This window comes from Antechinus flavipes, chromosome 5 (assembly GCF_016432865.1).
Source record: "Antechinus flavipes isolate AdamAnt ecotype Samford, QLD, Australia chromosome 5, AdamAnt_v2, whole genome shotgun sequence".
NCBI lineage: Eukaryota > Metazoa > Chordata > Mammalia > Dasyuromorphia > Dasyuridae > Antechinus > Antechinus flavipes.
The window spans coordinates 122317437-122331096 of NC_067402.1; the positions used below are offsets into that span (position 1 = coordinate 122317437).

General features: G+C 34.3%; 2 protein-coding genes across 6 annotated transcripts in view; both read left to right on the forward strand.

Annotated features, from left to right (window-relative positions):
- CADPS2 (calcium dependent secretion activator 2) overlaps positions 1–13660 on the forward strand; it is a 678782-nt gene that overhangs the window by 214917 nt on the left and 450205 nt on the right. The gene's annotated exons all lie outside the window — the stretch shown is intronic.
- RNF133 (ring finger protein 133) lies at positions 586–1996 on the forward strand. The gene has a single exon (XM_052001546.1). It carries the CDS (start codon positions 803–805, stop codon positions 1928–1930), a length of 1128 nt encoding a protein of 375 aa, XP_051857506.1. The 5' UTR covers positions 586–802; the 3' UTR covers positions 1931–1996.

Genomic DNA, 13660 nt, shown 5'->3' on the forward strand with positions numbered 1-13660 from the left:
GTCACTAAAAAGCAATAATCAGAAAGGATCCCTTCATTGTCCTTTAATCCCTAAAAAATAAAGACATTTGAATGTGGCTCTTTAGACATGATAAAAATATTTTACCTATTTGTGTTGATGTCTAGTCCAGGGCTGAGTCCAAAAGAGTTCTCTATCTCCTTACACATGATTCTATTTGTTCATAAGATTGCTTGCTTGAGCATTTGTTCTAAAAACAAAAACCCCACCCATTTGATTGTGCTAAAGAAGAGAGGAATTCATTTTGCTCTTACAAATATTAACAATTTTTTAACTTCAGGTCACAACTTGACAGATTTTTAAAAAGTAAGGCATATGCTTAGATTTCCCATTTTGTTTTTATTTCAAGTTAATGACCTTGGAGGTTAACTATGTGCCAGAATTATATGTAACTAAGCAATAACATTTTATATAACAATATAGATATCACCCCTAACAACAGTTGAGCCATTTAAGCCAATAAGATTTCAGTAGGAGTTAAGATATTTGATGGTTGGCTGAATTGTCTCTGATGTCACAATCATATTACCCAACAGCAGTCTGAAGAGACTTAGTGGGACTAGATTTTTTTCCCCCAATATAAAGTTTTTCTCATTCTTAACCTCAACATCTCAGACTCATAAGAAGTCTTCAAGAATTTCCCTCCAAAAATGTGGGAGGGGAGTAGAATGTGTTTTCTTCTTGAAGACTCTTTTCTTTCTGTTGTTTTAAGTTAGTTGCCACCAGATGTGGGAGCCACTTCTTTTTGCTTCGCTGGTTCTTAAGTTGCTAGGCAAAGGGAGAAATGAATCTAGTTAAGACAGGTACTTGGAGAACCAATGCTGCTTCTTCCTGGCTTTTGGGATTCACTATCTTTCTGCTGCTTAGTCAGAATTATTGCAAAGCAAGTGCAATTTGGACTGCTTACATGAACATATCATTTCATGTGGGGAATCGGATGTTATCTGAGTTGGGGGAAACTGGGGTGTTTGGAAGAGGCTCCATTTTGAAGAGGGTGGCTGGAGTTGTAGTGCCACCAGAGGGAAGAAACCAAAATGCCTGTAATCCCTTGACCAATTTCAGCAAACCCAAGGATTCAGAAATGTGGCTTGCCCTCATAGAGCGGGGAGGTTGTACTTTCACACAGAAAATAAAAATAGCAGCAGAAAAAGGAGCCAATGGGGTGATCATCTACAACTTCCCAGGAACTGGCAACCAAGTGTTTCCCATGTCTCATCAAGGAATTGGAGATATTGTTGCAGTCATGATTGGTAACTTAAAAGGCACAGAGATTTTGCATTTGATTCAGAAGGGAGTTCATGTAACTGTGATGATAGAGGTGGGCCGAAAGCATATCATCTGGATGAATCATTATTTTGTGTCTTTTGTTATCGTCACAACTGCTACTTTGGCTTATTTCATTTTCTATCATATTCGAAGACTCTGGGTTGCAAGGATTCAAAATAGAAGATGGCAGCGATTAACAACCGATCTTAAGAAAGCTTTTGGACAGCTCCAGCTGCGGGTTTTAAAAGAGGGGGATGAGGAAACGAATCCAAACGGGGACAGCTGCGTTGTGTGCTTTGAAGCATACAAACCCAATGATATAGTGCGTATTCTGACTTGTAAACATTTTTTCCACAAAAATTGCATTGATCCCTGGATTCTAGCCCATGGCACTTGCCCTATGTGCAAATGTGACATACTCAAAGCTTTAGGAATTGAGGTAGATGTTGAAGATGGTGCTGAATCTTTGCAAGTTCTAATGTCAAATGAATCACCTTCTGCCACATCCCCTAATGAGGAAAGTTCTGGCAATGACCACCGTTCTGTAAGAAGATCAGATAAAGTGACCCATGGGGAAGAATCCTCTTCTTCAGGAAATGATACTCAATCTAGTTCTGTAGCAGTAGATATTCATCCTTCACCTTGATAGCGTGCCCTTTTGAAGAAGTGGATTAAACTTGTGTTTATCAAATCAGGTCCAAAATACTAACAAGCAGTTCTGTCTGTCTCAAGTGGGAAGGTATTTTTTTTTTTTTAGTTTTTTGTTTCTTTGGTAATTATTCTACCCTTTTATCAAGAGATGCAAGCCACTAAAAAGGGGGGAAGAGCTATCAAAACATGTTTGTGATTTTATTTGGTTCTAAACCATGTTCAGTTTCAGTATCTTGCTTTGTATACATACGAATATGTTATAATTTAAAAATACATAAGTCTGATTCCCTTTTGATAAGAATGTTTGTAATGTAGTTTACACATTAATTCTAGTACATATATAGTCTGAAAATTTAAAAACATTATATTTTATATACTAAAATTCAGTTTTTCTTTTGTTATGTTTTCTAATTTTAGCATAGTTAAGTAAGTTGAAGGAATTATAATTTTCTGTTTTGATCAATGAAATTTTGATGTACGTCATTTAATTAATCTTAAGAAAAAACCCTTGATAAGGTTATAGTCAAGTAAAATATTTCAGGCAAACTATCTACAAAATGACAAAGTATTTTAAGAAAAATAATGATTCTGTTAGAGAGCAAATATTTTCTCACTTGATACTGTTGGACAAAATGCCAAAGGTTCCTAATCTGAAACTATACCTACAATGAGGAAAAGGTAATTACTCTTAAAACATTCCTTTCCTATATTTTGTTAATCCATGAATAAAATACTGAATACCAATATTTGTCAGAGCCTCATTTGTTTTAGAGACAAATAACAATGGGCAGTATATGGGGGAAAGTCTTGGAGTCAGGAAGATATGTTCAAATCTGGCTTCAAGACATTAGCTGTGTGACTCTGGGCAAGTTTTTCAACTATTTCCTTTAGTTTCTTATCTGTAAAGTGAACTGGAGAAGGAAATGTCAGACCACTTCAGTATCTTTGCCAAGAAAATCCTAAATGAGTTCATGGAAAATCAGACAAGATAAAAATTAACAACAAAAACAGGGTAAAAATGGAAGTCTTTCACCTTTCCAAAATCATATATATTTTTAGGAACTTGAAAAACAAGAATTTAATCTGTCTTATCAAGGAACAAAAAGGAAATAGAGTAAAAAAAATTATATCAAGGCATTTTGATGCAACATAAATCTTGTCATATGGTTCACAAAATGGAATGAAAACTAGTTTCCAGTACTGAAACTTTGTTAAAAAGATGATTTAAAAACAAAATTACATTTTCTTTTTGATGTAGGGTAAGCATAGTAGTAGTAGGATCCGAGAGCTGAATAAAAGGTCATAGATCTCTATTCCAATCCTACTTATTTTGCAGATAGGGAAAAGTAGGATTAGGAATGCAGAAGGTGAAACAAAACATGTTGTCTTTTCATATACTCAATAAGTAACTGAAAATATAATTCTGCTCTGAACACAATAGGACTGTGTTAAACAGCAAAGGCTCCCTTTGAATTGTGTTTTCATTTCTCTCCCTCCCAGCTTCCTCTTTTAGAATACCTGGGTTTCTTTAAGTCTAATCTCAAGGGCAATTCTCAGTGTGGGGAGCTTTTACTGCCCTTACCCCCACTCTGTCTTTACTCTGCATCTTGCATGTTCTGATTTTTATATGTAATCTTATAATGTAAGCTCCTTTGTGGCAGGAATTCTTAATTTTTATAATTTTTATTCCCTTAGCCATAAGCACTTTTCTTGGCACATGGTAAGTGCTTAATAAATGCTGCTGTTTAATAAATTATTTGGCAAGCTACATCTAGTTGTTTTCTCTCCCTTCCTTCCATATCCACCCTTTACTGTTTTTATTTTTTCCTTTTTCTTTGTTCCTTCTCTTAAGCCTTAGGCCCACCAGTGATCCTTTGGGTGTCATGAAGAGTACAGAGATCACAGACCATGGCAGTAAGATTCCTAAGAGTGAAAATGAGTTATTTTAAATGTACTTCAGCTCTACTCTTTTACTTCTCTAAGCTCTTGCATCATTTGTTTTCTTTGGAAACATTTAAGTATAAGAACTGTCTTGTTATGGTAGGAATCTAAACTTCATAATTCACAAACCCAAGACATAATAATGGGATTTTTTTCATTGGGGGAGGAGGTATGTTGGGAGAATCTGTAAGGAGCGTAAAATGACTGTTCATTCAAGGGGAGTTTGAATTTTGGAGACTGCAAAAGATGAGGGGAAATGTAAGATAACCAGTTCTTTATGGCAAAATAGAAAAAGATTCAAGCAAACTTTCCATAACCCCTGCTCTTCAGGGAGATGTGAACAGAATGACAAAGCCTAGTCACTCTGATTATAACTACAGGAAACAAATATAACATTATTATGCAGAATAAAACTAATTCTTCATTATAATGACACTTACTCTACATTGAAAATTTGGTCTTCTATGAACTTAGTGATACACAATGCTTCTCTTTCAAGACAATACTTTTCAATGTGGTATTTATTTTTGTTCATCAGTTCTGGTGTCCTGAGGGCTATCCCTTACACTATTTTTAATGACAACATAATTCTGTAGAAGTGAGATGATTTGAATTCCAATCCATCATTCTTCCAATTGATCTACCTTGCCAAAAGAAAGGCAGGATGATATAAGATACCACTACCATCAGCACCACTATCACTCATTTGTATAACACTAAAAGTTGGCAAAGTCCTTTACATATTTATTTCATTAGAGTTTAAGGCTTAGATTCAGGAGGATTTGATTTCTGTGTTTGAAACATTAAATTATAAGACTCCGAGGAAATCACTTAACCCCTATTTGCCACAAATTTATGGAATTTACGTCTCTAGACTGTTTTGGTAGAGAGTATTTCTAATCAGCAATAGCCTACACCAGAAGTATCAAGCATACTCCATGCAATGGGCAACACTCTCAAGTGGACTTCAACCAGATTAAAATGTAATTGGGAAATATTTTACAAAGTAAAAATACAATGAACATAATCAATGTGCTCCCATAGGGATCCTCAAATAGAGTGTAATAGCCATCAACTGTTGCCCTGTCCTGACTAATTAACAAATGCTTGGCATTTGCATGTAAATGTTGAGGTGAGTCAATAATAATGTAATGTAAAGGATATTTGTGCATGAGAAAATATATTAAGCCAGAGGTTTCTCACAAATCCCTTCTAACTTGGATAAAATACTTATGAAGGAAGTGTTATTTTCTGGTTACCTGATACAGATATACCTGATATAATGATGCCTTCCTTTATAAAGTTTGCTGTTCTTTAGTTATTACCACCAATAATTGTATTATTCAGAAGCATTTTGGAATCTAGACATCTGGGTATCCTAATGACTTCTAAACATATTGTTCGCTCATTTGCTTTCATTCTTTTATAAAGTAGGGGCAATTTGCTTGCCATGTAATTATAGTTATAAAGAGAGATTGAGACAACTGAATAAAGAAGTATCCTGGGTGATAGTCATGAATAACCTAACTATGTACCTGCTGCTCCGATAATACTTGTGCCAAATGGTCTCAATCAGAAACAAATTAGAAACAGCATGAAGAGCTAAGATGAGAAGGAAGGATCAGAGTTCTTACAAAATTTAAGATAAAAGACAAAGGCTTAGAATGAACATAGTAAAATGTTAGGTATATTATTGTGCCATTTAGAGTAGATGAATAGCCTATGAGAAAAAAGAATTGAGAAATTAAGAGAAAAATAGCCAACATTATTATATTATCTTCATCTGAGAGCCAGAGTTGTCATTTTTCATCATTATTGAGTATAGTTTCTTTCATATAGTAGATACCTAAAAATGTTTATTTGAACTTAATATAGCTAAAAAAATAAAGTTTTTAAATGTTGACTCATTCATGGAATTTATGAATTTTATGAATTAAAGATTAAAAATATCCATAAAGAGCCATAAATCTTTAGAATTTGTCTTTCTCTAAAACAATGAAAACATTTATCTCAAATAGTCTAGCGCATGTTATGGTTTAAGGCGAACTGACTCTAATCTGGCAATGTGGCCTACTGGACAGTGTGTTAGACTTGAAATACATTAGGGTAGAAGACAGTTTCCAATAACTAGTACACTAACTGCCACATAGGATGCACTTAATAAATTCTTATTGATTGGTTGATTTCTCTTATACCATAACTTACTCTCTATAGCATTCCAAGACACACAGTCGCATTGTTTTAGAGCATAATATGAAACTGAGAAAAAAAAGGAACTTGTGGGTGGGTAAAACATTGATTTAGAAAATGACAAAATAACATGTTGCGTATTTATTTTGTTAAATATTGCCAAATTTAAAAATCTTTTTCTTGCTACATTCAGGAATTTTGCAGCAGATTGAGACCTGACAGCTGTAAGTTTGATGGGTTTTATACCATGTAAATTCTGTTAAAACTCACTGATCAGTATACTTTGTGAAAGACAACATGATGATAGTGGGATGGAAAGATAGTTGGCATCTCCCTTTTGACATATAGTGACTGTGTCACCCTCAATCAGTGCTCTCTGAAGTTCAAGACTATGGATTGCAAGATTTCAGCCTGTACTGGAAGAGGAAGCTTTTTTCTAAAAGCTCTTCCTTTCAACAGTGAATTAACAATGAGATCTAATCCTCATGCCTATGCTTTTGATGCTCAAATTTTTAAATGTTCAATAAGTATTTTGTATTTTTAAATACATGCACAATATAAAATACGCTACATGTTTGAATACATATATGCACAATAATATAAATTTATTGTGTAGAAAATTTTCAGTGAGAAACTTTCTGTATTAGTACACATCAGCACTTCTGCACCTCAGAGCCTTTTGGACTTGTCTGAAGGTTCTGAGTTGTTAAATTACTTGCCTGGGAGTGCATGAACAATAGATGTTAGCAGCAAGATTTGAACATAGATTTCTAATTGTGAGGATACATCTCTACTCCTGATCTGTACAAATACATAACTCTTCTTCATATGGAACCGTAACATTGTGACAAAAAAACACATTTTTGTGATTAGATCAACTTTTAAGATTTTATATTCATTTAGCTACATTGAAATAAGTATTTCTTAAATACCTACTATAGGCAAGTCATTCTGTTTATTACTGAGACTAAAAAATGAAAAATTATAGTCATGAGCAAATTATACTCCAATGCAGCAGATATGATCCGACAGAAATAAATGTAAAATGTTATGAGTACATATGAGTGAAGTATTTGCTAGAATCCCCTTACACTGGCTTTTGCAAACAAATTGTTAAATTTCCAGTGCAGATATTTTATGCCTCAGTAATCAGCAAATTCTATAAATCAGGACTTAATTTACTGTTTTTCTGATTGGCTAGAGAAAGTCAGAAGGTCAGACAAAAATGAATGTATAAAGTATTACATTAAACTTAAAAATCTGTCATAATTTTTCTTTTGGAAAGTTGTTTAAAATTTACCATTATACCCTTAGTTCAAACCATTATTGATGTAAAAGATTTGAACATATGATATTATTAACAAATGCGTCAGAGAATGACTTTTGGAAATGATGACTTCTCAGTGGGGCCTTGAATGAAAGAATTTCAATTTCAACAAAGAGATAAGTATATATAACACAGAGGACAATGCTTAGAGTTGAAGAGAGCAGAGAATGGATAAATGCTGGGTTTTTTTTTTTTTTTTTTTTTTTTTTTTTTTTTTTTTACTTTATCAGACTGCATATATGCTAGAACCTACAACAAAGAGCTCAAGCTATGGAATTGTAAGATTTAAGTTTAAATGTTGTTTCTGATAATACCTATGGACCTTAGGCAAATTATTTTATCTCACCAGGACTTAGGTTTCCTCATTTTAAAAATTCCATAAATACAGGAACGTGAAGGTGTGCTTGTTCATGTACATATCTTGATTAAATCTAGATCTCACTAAAGGAATCCTGCAGTACCATGCATCTCAATGCAAACTTCATAGCACAATGTAATCTTTAAAAATGAATATCTAAAGAATCCCAAAGTCTATAATTGAGGAATCTCTGTTCCATGGGAATGAAGGGAATCTTTGGTTAATATATATCTCTTCATTTTATGACTTAGTTGATTTTGATAATGACACAATTGTTCAAGATTCACTTTTATAAGATTTTTGAGTTTTTTTGCTCCCTCTGTTCCTTCCTCCCTCTGCAAGACAATAAGCAATCTGATATGTATTATATGTGTACAATCATTTTAAACATATGTCCATATTAGTCATCTTGTGAAAGAAAAAACAAAAGGGAAAAATTATGAAAACAAAAAGATAAACAAAAGATGAAAATGATGTGCTTTGATCCACATTCAGTCTTCATAATTCTTTCTCTGGATTTGAATGACATTTTATCCCAAGTCTATTGGAATTGTGTTAGATTACTGTATTGCTGAGAAGAGCTAAGTCAAGATCTAAGTCGATCATAGCTAATCATACATAATGTTCTCCTAGTTCTCTTTATTTCACTCAGCATCAATTCATGTAAGTCTTTCCAGGCTTTTCTGAAATCAATCTGCTTATCATTTCTTATAGAACAATAGTAGAATAATGTTTTTTTAAATGCATAAATGCATAGGATTTCAAAGACAACCAATTATATTGAAATTAAGTTTTCGAAATCTTTTTTGAAGTTCATGGGCACCAGATTAACCCCTGCTTTTAGATTGTGAATGTTTCTTTTCAGTATTTTTATAGCCCTCTGGAACTCGAACAGTTTTATACAGAGTGAGTGGAAGCTTAATAAATATTTGATTATCTTGATTCCCTTCATGTTCCCACAATTATACAAAGTACGTGAATATACTATATAAGTACTAACACATATGTTAGTTTCTGCATTTAGAGAGAACACTAGGAAATATTAAGTTATTTTAAATGAAATAAACCAAAACAGCTGAGGACAGATGGCGTACTTCAATTGAATGTCCAGTAAGTAATAGATTACATTATGATACAAAATGAAATACAGATAAATTAAAATAATCACTATATCCTTGTTAATTTCATATTCTTCCACTGAAAGGACCAGGACATTGATACTATTAACAGAAATAGAATCTTCTCTTTCTTCTAGATTCTTCTATATATTATCTCCCTGTAAACTTTGTAGCCTGTCTTCACTCTATATTACAGTATACTTGTTTGCTTTAAGATGTGCCCATTAAATTATCTGGCTTATAACTGTAGGATTTGTTTTTTTGGTTTTTGGTTTTTTTGGTTGGATTGGGTGGAAGATGGCAGGGAAGATGGTAAGGCGGTTATAGTACTGTTGACAACATTTCTTCCCAGGCATTAACAGAAAATGATAAAATTGTATAAAAGGAGTTAAGTGTTCATTTAGGAATATAGAGGTAGAGTGTGAAGATACATTTTCTTATGTTAGATATAAGGCTACATAGATAATTGGAAAATAATAAGGCATGAATAAAAAGTTTTTATATGTATATATTGGATTCTTTTTTCTTTAGCAGGAAACCCCTTAAAGGCATATTTGTAAATAATAGCAGTACAATGTCTTCTCTTTCTATGATTTCTCATACCTTTAAAACATCATTAATATACATACCCACTGTATCATACCCACTGAAGAAAAAGAACAAAGAAAATTATCTGAGCTGTGAGGGGGAAATAAATTAGTTGCAATGATTTGTTATGAAGAACGTTTCTGAGTTGAGGAGGTTGAAAAGGATAGGAATGATCAAATAGTCCTTTTTCTGATGTATTTTTTAGGCAGAATTGATTTTAGTAGTTCAGAATTGTTTTGTGTTTACCATAATTAAATGACCCAAAGATATGAATTGACAGAAATTATCTTAAAAGATTTTTGAACAGTTGTAATGCTATCATTAAATGATAACATTTAAGTGCTTTTTTGAGGCACAAGGAGTCATGAAAATTGAGAATTATTTTATATTTTAGACATGCATTGATTGGAATATCCTTATGTAGTTTCTTATAAGTTTAGTAAGTTTGGGACACTAAAGTACAGTACAAGGAACACAAAGCAAGTCAGTATGGCAAGCCAGCTTTATTGAGAACAGTATACACTTATGAATAAAGAAGAGCTGTCAGGGAAGAAGGAAATAACAAATGAGGCAGATGAGATACATGCTACTTGTGTAGAAGGGAGAAAGAGATTCCTGCAGAATTGGTCCTTATTTGATATTCAAACTCTCTAAAGATTGGTAATTTTGAAAAGATAACTCGGAATTTGAGCTTTCCCAGGGATTCTTTGTTTTTGTTTTGACTTGGGTTGACTAACAAAGTGTTTACAATAGTTTAGTTAAGTGAAAACAATACCCGATAAAGCCAGAGTTCAGAAATATCAGATTTTATCAAGGATGACACTAGATTATACAGCTACAGGGGTTAGGAACATACCTAACAGCTCCAGGGCAGAAGAGAAGGTTTGTGATCAGATTCCTAGAAGGATCTGCAGAAAACCCCTGGAGCTTGGGCCAATGAATGTCCTGGAAACAGAGTCCTACCACCTTCCTTGTTAAAATAACTTTCAATGGTCAGAATTACTTATTGTCTGCTCATTTTTCTAGTAAAGAGTTAAAAGCCAGAATATGAATAAACAAAAAGATCAAAACATCCAAAAGAAGATGACAAAGTCAGAGCTCCTACATCCAAAACATCAAAAAAAAAAAAAAAAAAAAAAGGCTCTGGTCATAGAAGAGCTCAAAAGGAATTTTGAAAATCAAGAGAGAAAGAAGCAAATTAGGAAAATAATTTAGAGTGGCACAAAAGGAAATAGAAAGGAATGCTTTAAAAAGCAAAATTGGCCAATTAGGAAAGAAGAGGTACAAAAGCTCACTGAGGAAAATTCTTCCTTAAAAATAGAATTTAACTAATGGAATTTAATGACATCATGAAAAATCAAGGTACAATAAAGCAAAACCAAAAAAATGAAAAAATACAGAAGAAAGTGAAATATCTCATTGGAAAAACAACTGACCTGAAAAATAAATCCAGGAGAGATATTTAAAAATCAATTGGTCTACCTGAAAGTCATGATCAAAAAAAGAGCCTGGATATCATCTTTTCAAGAGAGTGAAGAGTGGGTACATGAATGAATCTTACTTTCATCAGTATTGTCTCAAAGAGGAAATAACATACATACTCAATATGGATATAAAAATCTATCTTACCCTGCAGGAAAATAGGAGAATGGGATATGGAAGGAAGGGAGGGTGATAGAAAAGAGAGCATATTAGGGGAAGAAGGAGTAGTCATTATTTAAACAACCAAACCAAAACCTTATTTTGAGAAGGGACAGGGAAAGGAGAAAATAAATAGGGGAAATGCAACTAGCAATAGTAATTGTAAAAATAATTTTAAAATTTCTTTGATAAGGTCTCATTTCCCAAACAGAAGGAATTGTCAAATTTATAAAAAACAAGAGCCATGCCCCAATTAATAAATGATCCAAAGATATAATTTGTGCCCAAAGGGCTATAAACTCATGCATATGCTTACCTAACAACACTACTAGTAATGATTACCAGAAGAGATTTAAAAAAAAAAGGAATGCGACCTATATGTACAAAAAAAATATTGATAGCAACTCTCTTCTCAGGGCAAAAATACTGGAAATTGAGGGAATGCCCACATAGGAAATGGCTCAATAAATTCTGGTATGTTTTGTGATGAGAATTTTTGTTCTATGGGAAATGAGCAGCATGATCTCAAAAAAAAAAAATAAATAGAGAAGTCTTACCTGAACTCAAGCAGAGTGAAATGGATTAGGTACAAAGTAATAGCAATGTTCTGGGAAGACCTGGTATAAATGGCTTTGATATTCTCAGTAGTACAATCATCCATGATTACTCTGAAAGGCTTATGGTGAAAAATTCTCTTAATATGCAGAGAAACAACTGATTGTATGATAAAGATTGAGACATTCTCTCTCCCTTTTTTAACTGAATTTTTCTTCAGGATTTTTATTTTCATTAGGGTGGGAAAGCTGTGTTTTCTTTCACAAATGTGACTTTTATGGAAATATGTGACTTCATGTGTGGTTTTTTTCATTGTAGGTAGGGATAAGGAAGAGAACCCTAGAACTCGAAAAATTTTAAAACAGATGTAAAAAATTTATAACTGGAAAAAATCCTTAAAGTTTAGGGGGAAAAAAAGAATTTCTGGCTAGAACATCTTCAAGCAGGGCTACCAGGAAATATTTCAGGGATAGCCTCAAAATCTAGCATATAAATAGTCGTTTTTATTTGTCATTTAAAGGACTATATAAGCAACAGAAAAATGCATGTTTGGAAATAAATTATCATGAATGAATGAGACAATCTACTGAGATAATTCATAAGTTCATTTGGAGGAATTACAACTTGTGTCTTACCAAACCAAATAATTTTCATGAATTTGAGGGACAATTTAGGTCCTTGGACTTCTGCAGTATTGATGGTCCATCCACATGATCGCATAACCACATTTAGGCCTTAAGCTGTAAATCTGGCAAGGAATCAGAAGTTAGCATAACACCATTGGTGTAGTAAAACATGCTCACATTCCCAGGATCAGCCCACCAGGTCCTTGGCCATAAAGCCATGACATATGAGACTATGTAAGTATCCTTCAGCAGAGCTGTAAATGTTTACTGCTTGCCTTCCCATGGGAAAACACAAACTTCCTATGAAGACTGAATTGCAAAAAGTAGCCTCAGCAAGGGTTGTGCTGTTATTGGGTCCAGCTTCTTCACCATTTCTGTCCCAGAGCAAAGGATGCAATCTACCCCCAAGTCCCTCAGTCACAGCAACCATGCTACCAAAAGTTCAGTCAGTTTCTGCCAGTGCTCCCCACATCCACTAGATTCACTTGGGTATATGGGTTTATACCCACTGTATCACTTAGTGTGTCAATTCCATGGGGAAGCCCTTGGGGATTTCCCCCAGGTTCCATATCCTGATGATGCTTCATTTTCTGGATTCTTTCTGTTTCCCTTTCCCCATGGGAGCTGTCCATACTCTGGGCTATTTTAACTTGCAAAGCCCAGATGCACTCCTTCAGGGACTCCTCCCTCTCTTGCAGACTGCATAGCTTGGGAACCTATTTCAGAGTGTCCTAGGCTGTCGCTTTTAGAAGGCATAGAAACTGCTATCCTACCTTTGCAGCCACAGTTACGGACTTCTCCCTTTCTAATTCTTCCTCCCTGCTCTCCAAAATTTCCAGCAGGGATACTGGGTGCTATCTAGAACTTACATAGGACATGGCTACCCATGCACCACATGCATGTGGGACCTAATCCACAAAAAGAACTGAGTGGTGGAAGTGGGGAATACTTGCCTTCTTGAGGCCCTGCCAACTAGCAGACCTAGAGCTTCTCCAATCACTGTCCTTTGATCCCAGAAGGTGAAAAAAAAAAAACTGAAGCAATGAGAAGCAATATCATCAGAGACCCCAGCACAGGGGAAAGGACAGCTCCAGCAGTGACTTCAGCAATCAGTTCTGCCTGCTCCAGCTCTCTTCTCCTTGCCCCAAGTGGGCTACATTTATTGAGTATAGACAAAGATGGCTACTTGCCAAAGCATTATCAAAAATACACTGGCGCAGAAGAAGCAAGGTCACTCTCATGGGCAGTATGTGCTTATGCAGGAAAGAGATACTTATGTAAGCATTATAGTTGTAGATTACAGATATATGTTCTAAGTAATGTAATCATATCTGGGAAGGTCTACATCTGGCTTATACCCTGAGAGAACCCTATTAACCTT